Genomic DNA, 20459 nt, shown 5'->3' with positions numbered 1-20459 from the left:
CAGGAAGCTGCCCTCCAAAAGCATAATGCCCCCTTCCACCTCCTGGACCTCCAGCAACAATGACTGCTGAGACTTTTCTTAGCAGACCTCTGTAGCAGTTTGCTTCACCTCAGAACCAGTTTAGAGGATGCACAATATCAAAAAACATGCTGTAGAATGTGTGACCTAAATTAAGTATCAGTCATGTTTTATTTTTGATTATCTGAGTACATTTTGGTTTAAGTTTCCATTCAGAGTGAAATCTTTTGGGAACATCTGGCTGCTTTGTTTTGCTGGAAAACACCAACATTTTTCATTTCAAAATTTCATGCTCAGAACTGTTCCAGAACAGTTTTGTGAAAATATTCAGCATTTTGCCTGATACAGAATCAAAGGCATTTCAAAACATCAATAATTCACACAAAGATGACAACTTTTTTTGACCACTGTGATTTTGTTGAATAGACTAAGAATGTAACTGTAAGTAGTCTAGGGAGAAGTTCATATAAATCAGTTCGGCTTTATTGGGAAAGAGAAGTTTAAGGGGAGGCATTCTCAGTCCAGAAGAAGGAAAAGGTGAACTTTGCTGCTGCTGTGTTGAGTCTTATTCTGTCCATCCCATCCTTACACTCTGCTGCTTCTGATACTTCTGAATCATAATGTATTAACATGGTAGTAAAGTTACTGTGATTCTTCTATCAATCAGTCCTTAAACTAAATGCAACCATCTCTTCCTTTACAGAGACAATTATTCTCTTTTCTTCATTGAACTGGCAGTACAGACCAAAAAAGTTTAGGGCTCAGTTCCACATGCACTGCATCTGTATGCCATTGCACAATATAAAAATATTATCCATTTCTTTAGAATATTAGAAAAATGTTGAATTCTAGAACCTTCATCCCAGCTTATGCTCGCAGATGCACATCTGTCATTTAAGCTAGTACATTTTTGTCTTTCTTTGCATACATAAAACCTATTAGTCTTATAATTAATATTAACAATTATAGCATTTTATAGCAATAACATCAAATATTAAATTGTAAATATCTTTAAATATTAATGAGCTTGACAAGCTTTTGATAAGGAGATTTTTCCATGGTTATATCATGTTAAAATTAATTATTTTGAAGATGAATTTGTGGCAAATACATTGTCGTGGTTGGCATCCACCCCAGTGCTAATAATCAGCAGAAAGTATACAGTAGTTCTTCCCTTGTCTTCCAGCTGAAAGCATCATGAAAGACTTGCATGGCATGGCCCTTGACATAGAAGTTAATAAGAGGTTAACTTCACATGTAGTGCTAAAGCATGAGCATGAGATATATCTGTCCAATATATCTTGGACAGATAAAGATATATACAGGTGTTGAACTTGCCGGTTGTGTATTTCAACTTACACTTCTCAGAGAACAAGGACAGGGATAGTAATGATAAAGTGTCATTGGCCCAGTGTTAGACATTACAGAAGTTGTTCCTGGTACAAATGCAGAGTTATCAAGTGCTGTACTTCTGCTGAAAGACAGAATGCAGATGCATTAGTTGTTTTGGAGGCAGCTCCCTGTGGTGGCAGACCCCTAGAAATTTGGGGTTGGTCCGTGTGCTGTGGTTCTTTCCCAAAACCTCTGCCTTAGTTTCACCTAGGGAGAGCCCAGAGGGTTGTCCCAAAAGACTGTGCTCCCTGACTCAGGGGAAAGTCCTGTTTCTGGTGGTGGCAGCTGAAAAGCAGTTTCATCAGGGCTTTCTGGCAGCTGCTCACAACCTGTGAAGTCCTCCAAGAGTCAGTGGAAGTTTTCTTGTCTCCTGCCATTAAGGGCCCTTGGAGTCCTGCAGGGCGGTGGAAAGCCGTCTCCGTTCTCTCAGAGAAGGTACCGACTCTGCCTCATTCTCTCTTATTCCCGATCTCTCCGTCATGGGGAAAAACAAATGAGCAAGGACACTGCAGTTTTTGAGTCCTGCATGCTGGAGAGGTAAAATGATATTTATTATTATTATTATGAATATGGTGTTCTTTTCAGCAGTGTTTGTTCTGGATGTTGCATTGCTTTTGCTGAAGCAGAAGAGAGTTGATGCTTTTTGTAACTTGGCTGTGGTTTGACCATAGGTCACTTTATGCAGCAGGCTGTTAAAGTTACTGGGTATTTACTGAAATAGCTGAAAGGCACATGCAAGATGAGGGCTGAAAGAGTCTTCCCAGTCTTCAGCCCATCCCTAAGAGGACTAAGTGCTGTAAGTAAGAGAGTTGTATGGGACACAACACTCACTGATGATTGCTTCTGTGATTGCAAATGGAAGGCTGGCAAGTCATCCAGTCCTGCATGTGCTGGTCTATGGTTGTGACCATTTTGCTTTTATCCCAGCTCCTTTTCACCCTCTGTGCTCCTTCCATCCCAAGACCCCCTTTTCTCTTCTGTTGGTATTCATCTAGAATTGTTTCCTCATCCCCTGGGGCTGGGATGTTGAGTTGTTGCTTCATTTAGTACATGCTTCTTCCTTAAAATGCTCCTGCTGATCATAAAGAGGCCCTTATTTGAGTCAGTGCCCGTCAGGAGGAGTAACCCGTATTAGGTTCATTTAATAGGAAGCGTTCTCACTTGCTTTCTCTAGAGCCAACACAGTCTTGGGACACAGTAAATAGATAGATAAAGTGCAGCCGTTATTGAACCCCTGTATAAGTGGCTTGAAAAAGTGCCGTTATGATATATGACATGTAGTGCAAGGGTCTGTAGGAGCCTCGTGTAGATCAAGACTTCACTGACACAGGCATTATGGATGCATAGGTCAAAAAAATAGTGCCAGCCTAATTTAAATATGGTTTGGTTTAGTATGAGATTTTTGCATAGGTTGATTTGGCAGTCCTGGTTTGGAGTATTTCTGAACTGTCCGAAACACCAGGGCTGCAGACCATCTCAGAAAACCCCCCAAACTGAAATAGGTTATCTTAACAATATGAGACATTTGTTTCCTGCTTGTCTTAGAGTGTCTCAAGAACCTCCTTGATTCTAGGCAACTCTGGAATCTTGGAATGCTGCATATAAGATTTATATTGAAGATGGTACACTTGACCTGCGCGTTTAACAATAGAGACCTCAAAAAATTAAACTACTGTCCTGCCTAGTTAGGTGTAAAATTCCAGCTTTTTTTTTTTTTTTTTAATAGGGCATTTAACCTTTGAGCTTTCAGTTTTACTGCAGATGCTACTTTTATTTAATCAATGAAACTAAAAACACATTTCTGTGTTGATTTTGAATTAATTATGGTATTACAGCAGTGCAGCAAGCAGAGGACTCAGCGTTTAATAGGATTCTTACTCATCCAGAGAGGAAGGTGAGCATGCATGAGGAAGGAACCACCTCAGTGCTGCATGGTAACAATAAGGACTGGCTTCATCCTAGGAGGGGTTAGAAAATTTTTCAGAATGCTCCCTCGGGACACTACAAAATGTGTGAGGGAAAAGCAGGGTGAGTAGGTGTAGTAGCTGTAGTTGTAGGTTTCTTTCCCACGCACCTCTTCTCCTTTGTCCACACACCACTAGCATTTGGTGAAGGACACTGGGAGGAAAGTTGCACAATCTGTAGTGTGGAAATCATAGAATCATAGAATGGTCTGCGTTGGAAGCGACCTTAAAGATCATCTAGTTAAATCAGAAAGCTCTTAACTCAAATGCAATGGTGCAGAGTTCTAAACCCTCTTTAAGATCACTGTGATCTTCCTGTGTTCCTGAGAATTGCCTAGTAATCAGCAAGTTCAACAGGCTTTACATCAGAAAGCCAAGCCTCCACTCCGATGGCATGCCATCGAGGAATGGGTCCATGCAGGGAAATGTTAGGGGGCATTTCTTACTAGACTGATACCTTCTGTGAATGCTGGAATGTCAGGACATTATCTGGCCTCGTTTTAGAGGCAGAATGAAAGATACTGCAGCACCACAGGCAGAATTTAGAGCTCAGTGTTGTTGTTAATCAAATGCAGTCATATGAATTCCGAAAGCCATTGTATACATGGCATAGTGTAATGTTTCTCAAATGGAAAATGACAGTGATGAGGGTGGAGACAAGCATGAAAAACAATTAAGAAAAAAAAAATGCAAAACCAAACCCCAAATTGTACTTCCAAGCCCTCTGCCGGTCTAAATTTTCCCTATTTGCAAGTGTAGAAATTCAGCCAAGAACTGTAAAATCTTTTCATCACTGATTGGGCTATACTTTGGCTCTTGTGTCCAAGAACAATATTTTAAGCATGGCTTGAGGAACAGTTCAGCGTATGAATTTCATAAGAAGAATCCAGAATTTTGCAGGCTCTGTAGGAATGAGTAAAAATGCCTTTTTTTTTTTTTTTGCTTTGGTAATAGCAGTTACTGGTATTTTTAATGATCATACTGCATGTTGTTTGGTGGGTACTTCATTTCAGAGCAAGTGCCTGTTCCAACTCATAAAATAATGTCATGGTACAAGCGAGGAGACAAAAGCTAGAATTAATGGAAGGAAAGCAACAGAGAATTTGTTCTGTTCTATTTTAGTGAAACTTTTCTCTTGTGTTTTGCAGTTTATGTAAACAAATTGTGGCCCAGAGTAAGCAAGAAGCAGAAACGTAATCAGGACTGCAGAAGAGAAGGGAAATGAGCACAAGGGACTTGCCATTGTCTTGTTTATTAGCATCTGGCGGAGTGCTGGTATAATTTAGCCTCTCTAAGATAGCTGCCAATGCGTCTCTCTATCTCCATAGGCTTACATTAGCTTGTTGACACTATCAGTATAGACATTCCCAGTGCAGGCACTGAAGACAGATCAGGAATGTGATTGTGATCACATTGCTCTTTATGCAAGTAGAGAGAAGTCTTCACAGAAAGAGCAATTGCTAATTCTTTGAATTAGTAAGATCACTGGTGTTCCTTTGAAGTCACGAAACCTTGCCCTGCCTTTTTAATTATTCTGGTTGGAGAGAGTACATCTCTGAACTTTCTTCAGGCAGGCAGTAGCTGACAGATTTGATCTGACATGACTTGACCAGCATCATACAGATAGTCTGTGACAAGCCAAAATAGCTGGCATAAAAAGGTTATTTCTTTTTTTCACTGATGGTTCAAAACAACCTTTTTCACTTGTGGGAAAGATACGGGAGCTCAGTAGGTTTGCCCATATTCTCAGGATTTGTGAAACTATAAACTACTCATTTTGTTGCCTCACGTATATGTAGCAGAATGTTAATACTAGTATGTGTAAGCCATGTGATAAACCGAGCACCTAGGGAAAGAGGGAGAGGCTATCTCACAAACTTCAAAGAACTGGAACATCTGTGACATTTCAACTAAAAATTGTGGTGCGCCCATGTGGTGTACGTTATGGAAACACATTTGTGATTCAGAAAGGAGAAGTAAAGCTACAAAATGAGTTGTGGGGCAAGTAACAGTCAGAGGACGTCTAGGGCATAGTGATCATGGATAAAGTTTTCAATTCTTGGGGAAGTAAGGAGGGGTGTCAGTAAAACTGCCACCTTGGACTTCCAGAGTGCAGACTTTGGCCAGTTCCAGAGACCGATTGGCAGAGTCCCTTGGGAGGGGGTCCTGAAGGGCAAAGGAGTCAAGGAAGGCTGGACATACCTCAAGAAGGAAGTCTTAAATGTGCAGGAACAGGCTGTCCTCATGTGGACGAAAGACAAGCTGGTGTTCAACCAGCCTGGTTGAACAGAGAGCATTGACTGGAATTCAGGAAAAAAAGGAGAGCTTATGACCTTTGGAAGAGGGGGCAGGCCTCTCATGAGTATTACAAAGGTGTAAGTGGAGCTATACAGGGAGAAAATCAGGAGAGCCAAAGCCCAGCTAGAACTCAACCTGGCTACTGCTGTAAAGGTCAATAAAAAAACTTTCTACAAGTACATTAACAACAAAAGGAGTGATAGGGAGAATGTCCATCCTTTATTGGATCCAGGGGAAAACATAGTGACAAAGGATGAGGAAAAGGCTGAGGTACTTAATGCCTTCTTTGTCTCAGTCTTTAGTGGTAGAACTGGTTGTTCCCTGGACACCCCAGCCCCATGAGCTGGCAGACAGGGAGGTGGGGCAGAGTGGGACCTCCATAATCAAAGACAAAATGGTCAGTGACCTGCTACAACACTTAAACATCCACAAGTCTATGGGGCCAGATGGGTTACAAACAAGACTGCTGAAGGACTTGGCAGAGGTACTCACCAAGCCTTTTTCCACCATTTACTAGCCATCCTGGCTAACTGGGGAGGTCCCAGTGAATGAGAGGCTAGCAAATGTGACACCCATCTACAAGAAAGGCTGAAAGGAGGGTCTGGGGAATACAGACCTGTCAGTCTGACCTCAGTACCAGGGAAGGTCATGGAGCAGATCAGCCTGAGTGCCATTATGCACCATATGCACAACAAACGGGATCAGGACCAGTTAGTACGGGTTCATGAATGGCAGGTCCTGCTTGGTGAACCTGATCTCCTTCTATAAGAAGGTGACCTACCAGACGAATGAGGGAAGGGTTGTGGATGTTGTCTATCTCGACTTCCATAAGGCCTTTGACACTGTTTCTCATACCATTCTCATGAAAAAAAAATGGCTCCATATGGCTTGGATGGGCATATGGTCTGCTGGGTAAAACACTGGCTGGACAGCCAGTCCCGGAAAGTGGTGGTGAATGGAGTTAAATCCAGTTGGCAGCCAGTCACAAGTTGTGTTCCTCAGGGCTCAGTACTGGGACCACTCCTGTTTAACCTCTTCAACAATGAACTTGATGAAGAGATGGAGTGCAGCCTCAGTACATTTGCAGATGACACCAAGTTGAGTTGATCTGTTTTAGGGTAGGGAGGCTCTACAGAGAGACTTGGACAAACTGGATTGATGGACTGTAGTCAACTGTATGAGCTTCAACACAGCCAAGTGTCAAGCCCTGCACTTGGGGTACAACAACCCCAGACAATGCTACAGACTTGGGGAGGAGTGTCTGGAAAGCTGCTGAGAGGAAAGGGACCTGGAGGTACTGGTTGACAAGTGGTGAATATGAGCTAGCAGTGTGCCCAGGTGGCCAAGAAGGCCGACAGCTTCCTGTCTTGTATTAGAAATAGTGTGGCTAGCAGGACCAGGGAGGTGATTGTCCCTGTGTATTCAGTATTGGTGAGGCTGCATCTCAAATACTTTGTTCAGTTTTGGGCACCTCAGTACAAGAAAGATATAGAGGTGCTGGAGTGGGCCCAAAGAAGAGCAACAAAGCTGGTGAAGGGTCTAGAGAACAGGTCTTATAAGGAGCTGCTGAGGGAACTGGGGCTATTTAGACTGAAGAGGAGTTTGAGGGGGGACCTTCTCACTCTCTACAGCTTTCTGAAAGGATTTTGTAGAGAGGTAGTCTCTGGTCTTTTCTCACAGCTAGTCACAGAACAAGAGAGAATGGCCTCAAACTGCACCAGTGGAAGTTTAGACTGGGCATTAGGAAGAACTTTTACACTGAAAGAGTTGCCAGGCATTGGAACATGCTGCCAAGGGGGGTGGTTGAGTCACCATCCCTGGACGTCTTTAAAAACCGTATAGGTGTGGTGCTTGGGGATATGGCTTAGAGGTGGACTTGGTAGGGTTAGTGGTTGGACTTGAACATCTTAAAGGTCTTTTCCAACCAAAGTGTTTCTGTGATTCAAAAAAAAATCAGAAAGGCAGTATCTGTAGTTCATTAATACAGCATTGCAAAGTTGTTTTGCTGTTGACTTTGACACATTAGATGATCTTCCTAGAACCTGTGAAGATTTTCCTGTTCCAGCTGCTTGTCTGCTGGCACACGATACCTCCCTTCATCCACAGCTACAACCAGCAGACAGTCAGATGTGGAAATTATGGTAGGATACAAGTGATTCAGTGATGACTTTTTCTAAAACAAAGCACAGGACTTCATGTGAGCTCAATATTCTGAGTTGCAAGTCATGCTGCTGGAGCAATCGGTAACTAGGTTATGGCATAAATTGATATGACAGTTTAGGAGAATACAAAGTGTTTTAGAAAGGAGTGGCCATATGGTTCAACTTGCTAAGTCTTCTGTGGCTTATTGTGATGTCATATCCCTGCTTTTTCACCAAGATCCTGAATTCCCATCTTCAGAAACAAATCTAGATAGCCACTGAGTTACTTGAAATACACTGTTCAAGTTGTTTTTCTTTTCAGTTTACCACAGTATAGCTCTCTTTCTTATCACTTAGATTATCATTTATTGTTTAACACTTGAACTTTTTTCTCATTTTAAAATAAAAGAAATGGTACTGTAAAGGAATAGACCTATTTTTCATTCATACACACTTCATCCTGGGACACCGAAGAGCTGTAATCTGTTACTTTTCAGTGCTCCAGATTTCTGCTCAGTTAACTTCCTTCTGTCCCTCTGATAGGGGACATTTCTTTTAATCAGAGACGTGAATCATGTCACCTTCTTCACAGCACTCACATTACCTCCATTGCACTTCATCTTCCTTTCTTGGAACTAGTTACTGTAATGCAGTAACTGCTACAGTTTATTAATTATCCTGTATATTTGGCTGATGGAATATGATACTGTCTTGTGTAAAACACAATAGATATAGTTTCTAACCCCTCCATAAGCATTACTGAGAAGGCTGGTAAGGACTGCATACTGCAATGTGTGGCCCAGCTACAGAGGAACATAGGAATAACTTCTTCAAAGGACCTGCTAGTCCAGGAACCTGTCACTCTGAGTAACCAGTGCCTGCAGAATAGCATGAGAACAGGTTAAGCAAATATTAATATTTCCCTCCTGTACTCTCGTCGCCTCCAGCTCTCTGCAGCTTAGGTGCTTCCTGGGCCAGAGGAAACATCTTTGTGTTTGATAGCCCTTGTCAGCCTATAACCTCTGTGAGTGTGTTTAACCACTTTTTGATCCCAGGTAAGCCGTGAGGATTGGAAGTATCTCCTGGCAGTAGTTCTGCAAGCAACTGTGTATTATGTGGCAGGTTACCTCTGTTTGTTGTGAACCCACCATTTACAATTTCTTTTTGTTTTCTTCTGGTTCTTAAGTACATGAACCCGAATAATTCGTCTTTCTTTATCTTCTTCTTGCTACTCATCAAGACTAATGAGACCTATCTCCCGTGATAGAAAGTTGACACACAATATTGAACTGATGTTGCACAACTGAAAAGAGAATTTACAGTGTAATAAATGTTGTTCTAGACTTTGTTTCAATTTTACGACAAGACCACTGGTAGAATTAAGAACGTTAGACATAAGCCTCTTTTGAATGGAGATAAACTAAAGCAGGGTTAAAAGTGAAAATTAGAGAACACATCTTTAGCTACTGGCTAATAATCTTTGTTATTTCATAATTCAATAACCTCATCTGCTGGAGTGATATAGCTTGTTATGACTGTGAAAATAATATATTGCTTTTTTGCAAGTGGACATGGCAGGTCTGAAGATATTTTAAGAGGAGACATTGACTTCATCTGCAAGGCCAGGGTATGGAAGAAATGAAAATAACAATTATTGATTATTTTTTTTTTTCTGTGCTGAGAGAAACACTTGCCAGCATTTTATGAGGAGGAAAGAGCAGATGTTCACCAAGAGAGGAGAGGGTTTCAGTTTTACCAATAAAACATGATAATTTTTGCAGAGAACATTTCTTTGCAGTTATATCATCCTGAAATGGTGAAGCAAGTCAGAAGACCAAAACATAAATAGCAAAAAGTACCCTTAAATGCTGTAATCCTGCAAGTATACAGGGTGCTATTTTAGGGAGGGGTGAACAAATGAATTGAGAGATACAGCTTGGTTCCAGTTTAACAAACAAAGATCCAGTTGCATTAAAGAGACTAGTATATGCTTGTCACATGGCAGTTAATTTAAGCATATGCTGAACTGTGTTGCCTCCTTCAAGACTACCACCCTGAATTGCAAAAGAAATCAGCAGCACTCTGGAGAAATGCAGCAGTCAAGCCAGGCAGGGCACCGGACAGGATCTGGGCTGAAACCCATGGGTTAGTCATTTGGGTTCATTGGGCTCACAAAGTAAAATTGTTACTTTTATCCTGTTGGCAGAAAAAAACCCCATCACTAGTCTTCAGAGAATATATGAAGAGCTGTGTGTGTCATGACAAGCTGTGACACTTTGCTGCAATGTCATTCTGTGGGAACCCTGGGAATGCCAGACATAAATGAGGAAGTCTGTTTTCCAAGGCTATGCAATTGGTTGCTGTTGTTTTTATTGCATTAATTCAGAGAAATCAACTACTTAAAGCCAGAATTTTTTTTTAAAAGGGGGGCGGGATGGAGGGGGTATATATGTAATACAATGCTTGCAAAAGCTGGAGGGTGCCTTTGATGTTCTTTCTAGGAGTGCTGGACCTTCTCCAAGTATGCCCACCAGTATTTAGCAAGAAGAGGGATCACTTCCTGCTCCAGCTCGTCCTTGTCCTGTCCTTTCGTCAGCCCCCACAGCACCCTATGGTTTGGTTCTGTAGCCCCAAAGCCCTCTGTCACACCCTCAGCACCGCAGCCCCAGGTGCTGCTGTGGTGAGAGCATGTTGTAGCTGGTATGCATTGCAAATGTGTGGCAAATCCATTCAGCCCTTCCTCTTCATGGTGCACATGAATAAGGCATAAACCTGATAAGAATTGGTTGAGCTGCCATCTTAGCAGCTTTATTTCTTATGCCTTTCCAAGCCCATGGCTTGCATCTTTTTTCGCAGCCCCACATACAGCCTGTTTCTTCCATATCTCTGTAGGTTGGCTTCCCCTGGCTCCACCCACAGCATCCTGTTCGCAGCAGGAGCACAAGGCTTCATTTGGTTGTTCCTTATAAGAGAGCATATCCATTTCTCCTAAACATTGGGCAATAGGGCTTTGGGTTCCCATGTCCGTTGGGCTGTAGAAGCTGAAAGAGTGACCAGAGCAGGATATTAACAAATGCATTTTTAACTGGCATAGGGAAATTGTGTAATTACCTGCCTTTAGGTTGATGACAGTAAGCTGAGGGAGGTCTCTTCTTTGTAGCAGTAATATTAATGTGCAAGAAAGCTGTGTTTACATTGGATGGCTTGATGGATGCATACATGTGTGCAGACCTTTGGACGGCAAAAATCAACTTCTACAGAATTTCATACTACAGACGTTGTTTCCTTCACAAAACTGAAATTTATTCATTATACAAGCCTCACCATCTCCTAGTGCCTGTGAAGCAGGATACAGAACATTTGAAGCCAGAAAGTGGAGAAACTTCAGCAAACTAGAATTAGATGCCCTGCTTCAACGATAAGACATGGTGCTTTTACAGCAATCCCTGAAGCCTGACATTTGCAAATAGATGAAAACAATGTTCAAGGTTGTCTTACCTGGCACCCTTCGAAGTGCTAAATTAATTTAAAAGATGAGTGCTGAAAGTGATGACAAGTGGAATGACATTTTATTGTTGAAAGTGTGACATTTCATACAGGGAACAGGGTGACAGTTTCCACTTGGAAGTGCTTCTTTGGAGAACACATCAGAGTTCACTGAGCTGGCATACCAGTCTCCTCCCTGTGGATAGTTTGCACATTGCAGAAGCTAATCCACCAGGCTTTCTGCTTTAGATTCTAGCCCAGTATTATTAGTAAAAGCAACTACTGAACATATTACACGGCTACAGTTTGTCTAGGAAATGCTTGCTTTCATAAACTGACATCTAGAAGTAAGTACTTGAGTCCCAGAAAGGGTTTGTAGAAGTGCAATTCTAAATAAAAATGAACCACCATAATGCAGCTACTTTCAGGTAAGCATCAAGAAAATATACTCTAATTGGTATCCCTAAAATGGTCTTTCTGCAACATTTTTACAGCTACAGTATGAATTTTCAAGGGATGGCATTTTAAGTTAAAATTGTAGTGCTTTTAAACCTATCATAACCTTAGAAAGACTGAATATAAAGGTGTTCTTTACTTGCAACTGCAGTCTGCTTAGCACACAACCATTTAATAGTTACGTATATAAGGCAGCACCTCAACTACAGTGTGCATAGCAGGGACTTTATCCTGCAGAATGCTGATGAATACTTGCTGTGTAATACTTGCATTTCTTACTGAGGCCTGTGCAGAAGGTATCCCTTTGAAGCACTCGGCATGTTTAAATTTTGATCACCGTAGTCATGTTTTCCTTCACTGATCCTTCTTGGAAAACACCCCTTAGCCTTGCTGAGAGTTTGAGAACAACAGCTAAAAGACACTCCACCTCTCCTCACTGCTGTCATGGCACAACTATGGGTGCTTGAGCTCTACAGTCCAATAAAGATCAAAAGAAGTTCATAACTGACTGGAAATTTGTTTCAGGCAACCTGCTAACAGTGATGGCAAGGCTTCAGGCCAAGAAAGCTCTGAAGCATGTGCTTCATTTTAAGCATATTCCTAATACGGCGCTTAATGCTTTTCTCAGCTGAGTGAGTGTTGATTCAATAACCACTGATCATTAATAGAGAAGGAAATGTGCGTTTTGAAAAAGTGCCTTTGGCCAGGCCCTGACCTAGGCTTTTGATGTGACTGAAGTCTAAGTTGAAACTGAAGGTGCTTTTGGACCACAGGTAGTTACTCAGCCTGTCACAGGTGATGCTCAGTGTTGCACAGATGTCCTATCTTCATTGCAATGCCATCTGGCAAGAAGAGCACCCGTCCTGATACTTTCATCGATACTTTGCAAGACATTAAATATTATAATCACAAAGATGCTGAGGTGTTGGAAGGAACTTTGCCTAAAATGACTATATTGTCAGTGGCAGAAATGGAGAGGCCTCAGGACTTCTCACTCATGGACAAGTACTCTGCCCATTGGAGTCTTCTGCTGTCAGGGACAGAAATGGACACAGCTCCAGGCAAGATGATGTTGGAAGAATACCAAAGAGCCCTATGGCTCATGCTTATCTGTAAATTGACTTCTTGGTGTCAATATTGATGAGTCAGTCTTGCTGTGACTGCAGACAGAGACAGCTAGGTCTGTGATGTTACAAATCAGTTCATCGCAGAGCCATCATTTTGGTGACAATTTGTCATCACTCTAGAGGTATGTAATTTATTTTACTGAATGACATTGGAAATTCAGTATAGAGTCTTACCACAAATACACTGTGGTTCTGTAGCAAGGAATCATGGGAAAAAGAAGATTTGGAGAATGGGGTTTTTTAATTGCTTTTTCAAAATCTCATGATGTAAGATGTGACAAATAAGGAAAAAACAGAGACACATATAGTATTGTTTGTAGCTTTCATTAATTTTTAAGGAATGAGTGAAGGAAATTACTGAAAAGAACCAGTAGCAGAGGCTGTATGATGAGCAGATCTAAGAGCCATTTTAATATTTGATGAGACCAAAGGCTTCTCATCACTAACCATCTTTTAATGGCGCTTGCCCTTTGTTTGTGTGTATGTGGCTGCGTGTTTCTAAGGGACTAACTTTTCTGACTTCCAATGAAATACCTCTCAAGGTGGGGATAAAAGTGGTGGTTTGTGGCTGTCTGGTTGTCATGTCAGATTAGATTATGATAAAGTAGGAAAAGGAAGCTTTGTTTGCATTTCAGTATGTTCATGTGTTACTTCATACTCTCCACATCGAGTAACTTCTCAGTCAAAGATGATTAAAAATGCTGATGCGCAGAACTTAACAACCAGTCTGTCTGACACAGAGGGGTAAACTGTAACACAAACAGGCCAAAATGGGCAAAGCTCTTAAAAACATGTATTCATTCACTATCAACAAAGTGCTCGTGTGTGTTTTTAAGTTAGGCTGAAAGCCACAGGACTTGGATCCCCTTTTGAATGGCCCTGACACCTGTACACAGCAGCCTGCACCGAGTCAGAAGTAAATCTGCAATGTCTCCAGGAGCTGAAATCAGCGTCCCAACAAAAAACTCCTCCATCGCTTGCAGGACATCTCGTTTTTGCCAGGAGAAGAAAAGCCTAGTAACAGTCCAAGTCTATGAAAGGTTTAGCATGACTTTCTTTTTTCATGGAGTAGCGAGAGTTGACTCGTGGCAATGCACAGAACAGGGTTGAGGTCCCACAGGCATAGCTGTGTTTTTGGTATGCTGTGCTAATGCTGAATTACCATCAAACAGCTGGAAATGGATGTTCCATGTGATTTAGAAATAGTGTGAACCCGGACGGAACTTCTCTTGGGTTTTCCTTCCGTTTGCTGTTTCAACCTGAGACCAAGGAGGGCATTATTTATAACAACAAATTTAAAGTCCTGCAAGGAAAAATTATATTTTGAATTGACAGAGTCTTAAAAGTGGAAATGTGATTTTATAACTAAATACATTTTCAGACAGGTGAATGAGAGCTAATCAAAAATTAGATGTCCTTGAATCTTTCCTTATTTATTTATTTATATTTAAACTTTCTTGGAAATATTCACAGCTTTCTTGATACAAAAGTAATCAGAATATCTATATATCTGTATCACAGTATCTCAGCAGTTATGCTGTTCCTGAGTGGATGACTTTATTGATATGATCCAGTCAGAATGGTATGTATCAGGAATAATAAATTATTTAGAAACTGGAAATAAGAGATTATTTTGAATTTTAGTTAAGATTAGGAAACGGAATTTGAAGGAAGTGCAGCATTCTGGGGAAAATTAAAAATGTTCTAGGCTTTCAGAGGCATGAATTCAGTGAAAGATGCCACTCAGAATGGGTTGACTTGTGATGGGATGGGAGTCCATGTCTTACAAGCTGTTTCTTGTCAAGGGAATATATCCAGAGAACTGATTTTTTTGGTTGTTTTTAAAGTTGTATGGGACTGGGTAGTTAACATGTAAAAAAATGCTTTAACTTTGGAAATTATTGGTAGAAAATAGCATGGCTTTAATTTATTAAAAATTAGGATATGAAACCATACAGATCCAGATGCTACTGTATCATGCCATCAGACCACTGTGCCTTCATGGGTTTCAGCTGACATCACTGTGTTTCTAGGAGAATCATCAGTACAGACTTCATTTTGTGAATCTTTTTTATTTCTCTGAGTGTTAAAATGAAGATTTAAACTGATCTAATTTAAAACAGGTTGGTGGGTTAAATTAATTAATTTTATAAAGCTTCCTGTTCCTTGGGTAGAGTGTGCCAAGTAAATGTTAAACGCACTTCAGGAACTTTGTCTTTGGAGATTCTGTGGAGAGACCTACCATGGTAGTAATTGCTGTTGAGGGGAGAGGAATTTGGACCATGAATCCCTAGTTCTGAAAAGCTCCCCAAAGTGAATGGTTTCAGATGGGGAAAAAAAACCAAACCAAACCAAAACAAAAAAAAACACCCAAACATGGACTGTCCTTATTTAATGTCTTGATATTCTTCCTTGCGAGGGTCTGGAGAAATTATTTCTGACTCTTTCATTTATTTTTCTCAGGTTGGGGGTCACACCATGCTGCCCATTCGTTGGATGCCTCCAGAGAGTATCATGTACCGGAAGTTCACCACAGAAAGTGATGTCTGGAGCCTGGGGGTTGTGTTATGGGAAATCTTTACCTATGGCAAACAGCCATGGTATCAGCTGTCGAACAATGAGGTGTGTGCAATATGTTCTCAAACTGTATTGGGAAGGCTGGCACGTTAACCATTGGTGTGGCTTCTCTGGAGAAGGGACAGCAACAAATTTATTTAGTAAAGGGAAAAACACTGGTATTAGGTATTTATGGTAATGCCATGAACTTTGTGGCAGAATTTCTTCCTTCTCACCCTTTTCTCCCCACGGTGGATGGAATTTGTCCAAGCAGAACAATGCCAACTGGAACTTGCCTTTTTCTTTTGTATAGGGTAGCATACTGTTGTGGGTATTAGGAAAGACTATGATGCAATGAGAAAGAGCTTAGCTATCTCCTGAATGGACACTTTGAGTGATTTCAGTTGCACATCATATATGCCATTGTTGCAGAGTCCAGCAGTGTCCCAAACCATTATTGAATAGATTGAAATAATCTGGAAATCTCCTGATTTCCAGGCAGTCACAAGTAAGCCCTCTCCTGAGGTTAGTCACTAATAAGTTTAGAGAGGGAGGGAGAGGCATTGATGCTCTGTGTGAGCACGGTGAAAACTTAGCCTCTTTCTGAGATGACATGTGGCTGACGGATGGGTAGACAGAGGGGTTATGGGATTACTTTCTGGCTATTGTTCCCTCATGAGTGGAAGGGGCAACGTGAGTGAACTTAGCATCAGGGAAGTTATTGCTTGTGCATCTCCCTAGAAATGGAACCCTTGACAGAGCTGGCCAAGTGACTGCCAGTGGTGAGGCTGCTGTGGCGATTAGCTGTTAACTCTTCCGTGGATGAACCCCATGTAGTTGGCAAACCTGTGCTTATCTTTCCTTGTGATTTCTCATAGGTGATTGAGTGCATCACTCAGGGCCGAGTCCTGCAGCGACCTCGCACTTGCCCCAAGGAAGTGTATGACTTGATGCTGGGCTGTTGGCAACGGGAGCCCCACATGAGGCTCAACATCAAAGAAATCCATTCCCTCCTCCAGAACTTGGCCAAGGCATCTCCAGTCTACTTGGATATTTTAGGCTAAAGTCTAGCATTTCTTCTTATGGTCTGCAGGAATGGATGCGTTCAACTGCAGCTGAACTCCATTAACATGTGTTCTTAACTTTGACAGTATTAATGACAAAGTTGCGGAGAAGCTTTCAAAGGGCAAGCAATGTGCACTTCTCCATCTGTAGACACAATATTGACTTTTTAGACATTACTGAGATGTATTTCCTCTCTCTCTCTTTCAGTTTCTATCATTTTTTTCTTCCATCTTTCTAATCAATTTGGCTTCTGCATTGTTGTAACTCTGCATAGACAAAGGCCTTAAAAACCTGATCTGTTATATCAGCAGACTTTTCAGTTTGCCCACCACAACTAACAATGCCTTGTTGTATTCATGCCTTTGATGTGGATGGAAAAAAGGGAAAAATCTATTTTACTCGAACTTTGTGATATCTGCTGTACAGCTACTGGGAGTTTCTATGGATTCACTTCAATTTTTTTGCTTCGGTGTATGGGTGGAAAAAGAAGACTGGTGTTCTCTACATGAAGCATGTTCCTTGCAGAGACAAAGCCAGATGGAAAGAAGACAGTCCCGTGTTATATACTATCTGGAGGAACTAGGGGATCAGATGCATCCAACCCCACAAGAAAACGGAGATGATTTGATGCAAGGCAAGAGAAGGTTTAGCACTTTCCCTGAAGAGTCTTTCTGCAGACTAAAGGGGTTGTTCAGGGAGGTGCTTTACCAGCACCTTTCATTGCCAGACACAAGTAAAAGGGAAAAAGATGCTGCCTGCACTGCACACGATTACTTTACAACATGATAAACTAAACACATGCCCTGATTTTGTCTTCTGGTAGGATATTGTCATGCTACTGGTATGAAAATATTCTATGTCTAGTCTTTTTTAATAAAGGCTGCAGCTAGGCTTATTGACGTACAGTGTTAATGTCAGGATCACATGTTGAAACTAAGGACTTTGATAAGATAGGGCAAGCTATAGATGCTGGGGCAGGTGTATCTTATAGTGTGCTTGTCCAGCAGCATATTTCTCCCTTCCTTTCTCTCTCCCTCCCTCCCTTCCTCCCTCCCTTCCTCCCTCCCTTCCTTCCTTCCTTTTTTCCTTCCTGCCTTCCTGCCTTCCTGCCTTCCTTCTTGCCTGCCTGCCTGCCTGCCTGCCTTCCTGCCTCCCTTCCTCTCTCCCTTCTGTTTTTTTCACCATGCAAGCAAAACTTTGCATAGTCTTTGTGCCCTTTGTGCAGAAAGTATCACCCATCTTGTAGTACACCCTAATAGGCGTAGCAAACTTGTAAGGATGTAACTTCTGTTTCGTTACAGTGGGCTAATGTTACAATGCCTTTACAATATTACAGATACCATAGGCTGATATAACATGAATAATCTAAAGCACGGAGATCACTGGCCATGTTTGGCATGGCAGGGGATAGAGATCTCTGGAGAAAACAAATTACTCTGAGGTTATGGCTTACTATTCAGAGTGCAAAGACCTTGAGCTCAGCACCATGTTTGTACTGATACTAGTGCTGTCATTACCAACATCTACTCTTTCTTAATAATTTTAGTTGCATTGGCATTGTGTGTGTACCACATCAGCATCGCCACTCTGTTGATGACAGCTGCATGAGCATACCTGTTGTTTTTCAAACCAGATGTTGACAATTTCAAATTTAGAGTTAGGATTATTTTTAATATGAATTCTTAGAGATGAAAACCTACCTTACCTATTCCTCAAGACTTTTGCCTCCCTCTGTGAGGGGGCATTACTGCAAAAAAAGTGATCTTTCTTTCTGTTTTCTCTTTTTGTTATTTCTATTGAGATGAGCCAGATCAAAATAGTCCTTCATCTTTGTGTTGGGGATATTTCACTTAATAAATTAAGCATTTTATTTTTGTAAGTAATCCCATAGCACATTTAATATATAATTTGCTCACATATATTATTTATTGAGGCACTTTAGGTTTTTCCTTCAGAAGCTTTTAGAGCTAGCTCATAAAGATTCTGAACATTTTCAAAAGAAAACAGTTCACTGGACACTGATGAAGTTTTACCCTTCTCAATGTCATTGAAAAGGCAGCATTACAAATAAACATGACAGTGTAACTATAAAGCCATACTCAGTATTTCTTTAATAAACTAGATGTTTCTTCTTAACCGCTACTGAACTGGAACCACAAGAAGCCAGAGGAAGATTCCTACAAAATGGGCCTTAAGATTTTATCTAGACTGTCTTGGAAGTTCAAATAGAAGGCTAGATAAAGACTGAGCATCCAGTGAAACCCATTCTCTTGAGAATCTGAGTATTGTGTTTTAAAGGAATTTGAAACTGATTTGCAAAATAACAGTGGTGGAAAACAAAGGTGTCAGAGACCACTCTTACTGCGCAGTGGGAGGAGGCTGCAGGTGGTGGAGGGGTTGCTAAGTTTCTGCCTGCTGTATTCTGTCTTAGTTTCTTATGAGCTGAAGAAAAAGGCATCTGAGATGCTTCTTATATTGGAAAGCAGGCTCCAGCCTGAAAGCAAACAGGTGGGTTTTGCAAGCACTGAAAGAATGTATACCAAAAATAACCACAAAACCCTGAAAATGTACTTAGTGGCATCTTCTTTTTGATTTACTAGTGAGACTATTAGAGTCATTTCAGAGAAGAAATAGTGTTAAAATGCATTGTGCAATAACATAGCAGTATGTTAAACTTCTAAAGGACCAAATGTTCTACAGAGCCACCAGTATGGATAACCTTGACCTATATCATTAATGTTCTTGATAGTGCATAAAATGTATAATCACAGTAGACAAGCTATAAACTGTAGCTATACATAGTTTGCGTTTGTTCATGGAAAGGTGGGTAAGTGTAGCAGAATGAGCAGAGGAAGAAATATGTTCAAATCACAATGAAGGGTGAGTATATGTGCATTTTCATCATGCTTGCACTGTCAGCTAAATTGTGTACACTGAGTAAATATGACAATCAGGCTAATTTTAAAAAGTCTTTCTGGACTGTGCTATGAACTAATCATATATATAATATATATTATATATGTGTGTTTGCATTTGGCATATATATATACACACACATAGCATATACATGTATGCCTATGTCTGTTGTATTTTATTTATATATGTGCAGACATGCATGCACATTATGTATGGGCTGTGTGTATATGTATAAATTCACATACACCTACGTTATTAAAAATTATGATTAGAGTGCTATTAATAAATCGATAAAGTCTGCTGAGTAACCAAATTTATTTTTTTTTCTTTTGATGTTTCTTTTTCTGTGTTTGTAAGATTAAACTTTTTAACTGGAGTGCAGCAGAGGCAGTGCTTAGAAAGCCAGAGATATAACAACAAGCACTTTTCTTCCCCCAATGATTGCATAAAACCATTTCTTCCATTCCCACCTCACTTCTTGATTTGTCACAGTGAAATGAACAGACAAGCTTCCCAGCTCAGAGAACAGAGTTTGTTTTACTGTCATTTCCAGGTTTGTGCTATTGTTTTATTGTCCTAGCATAACAGTGCGGCTCCATTAGCATTTTATACTCGCCTGTAGTAATGAAGTAATTCCAAGAATGAGCTGAACTATTTAGACTGCAACACGACTTGTAGGAAATGACAACGCCAAAATTCATGGGTAGCAACAGCAGCATTCGCCACACTCTGTCCTTCACTCTCAGTGGATCTGCGGAACCCAGAACTGCCCGTGGGGAACAGATGCGTGTAAAGCAACAGCACCCAGTGATGTGTGATGGAGCATACCCTTTCTAAAAGGACTTCATTCATTTTGATTTGTTAAACAATATATCTGTATATTGTCTACAGTTTAATAAGTGACTGCCTATTTTTTTCTTTATTTTTTGTCCTTTCTTCCTGTTTCTTTATCACTTTTTTTCCTTTTCTGTTTTTTCTTTCCTCCTTCTTTCCTTCTTCTTTTCTGTTCCCTTCTCTTTTTCCTCTCCTTCTGTCTCTCT

At 40.8% G+C, this 20459-nt stretch overlaps 1 protein-coding gene across 1 annotated transcript in view; it reads left to right on the top strand.

Annotated features, from left to right (window-relative positions):
* The window catches only part of LOC103777054 (BDNF/NT-3 growth factors receptor), an 82034-nt gene extending 65157 nt beyond the window's left edge, over window positions 1–16877 (top strand). The window contains exons 5-6 of the mRNA XM_008944592.1: window positions 15346–15504; window positions 16317–16877. Of these exons, the coding sequence (XP_008942840.1) occupies window positions 15346–15504; window positions 16317–16502 (345 nt within the window). The 3' untranslated portion in view covers window positions 16503–16877. The remainder of the gene's footprint in view (window positions 1–15345; window positions 15505–16316) is intronic.
* The last annotated feature ends 3582 nt before the right edge of the window (window positions 16878–20459 follow it).

The sequence above is a fragment of the Merops nubicus genome, unplaced genomic scaffold (genome assembly GCF_000691845.1).
Source record: "Merops nubicus isolate BGI_N331 unplaced genomic scaffold, ASM69184v1 scaffold4767, whole genome shotgun sequence".
Lineage (NCBI taxonomy): Eukaryota > Metazoa > Chordata > Aves > Coraciiformes > Meropidae > Merops > Merops nubicus.
Note: the sequence above shows the minus strand (reverse complement) of the source record. Positions and strands in the feature narration are given on the sequence as shown.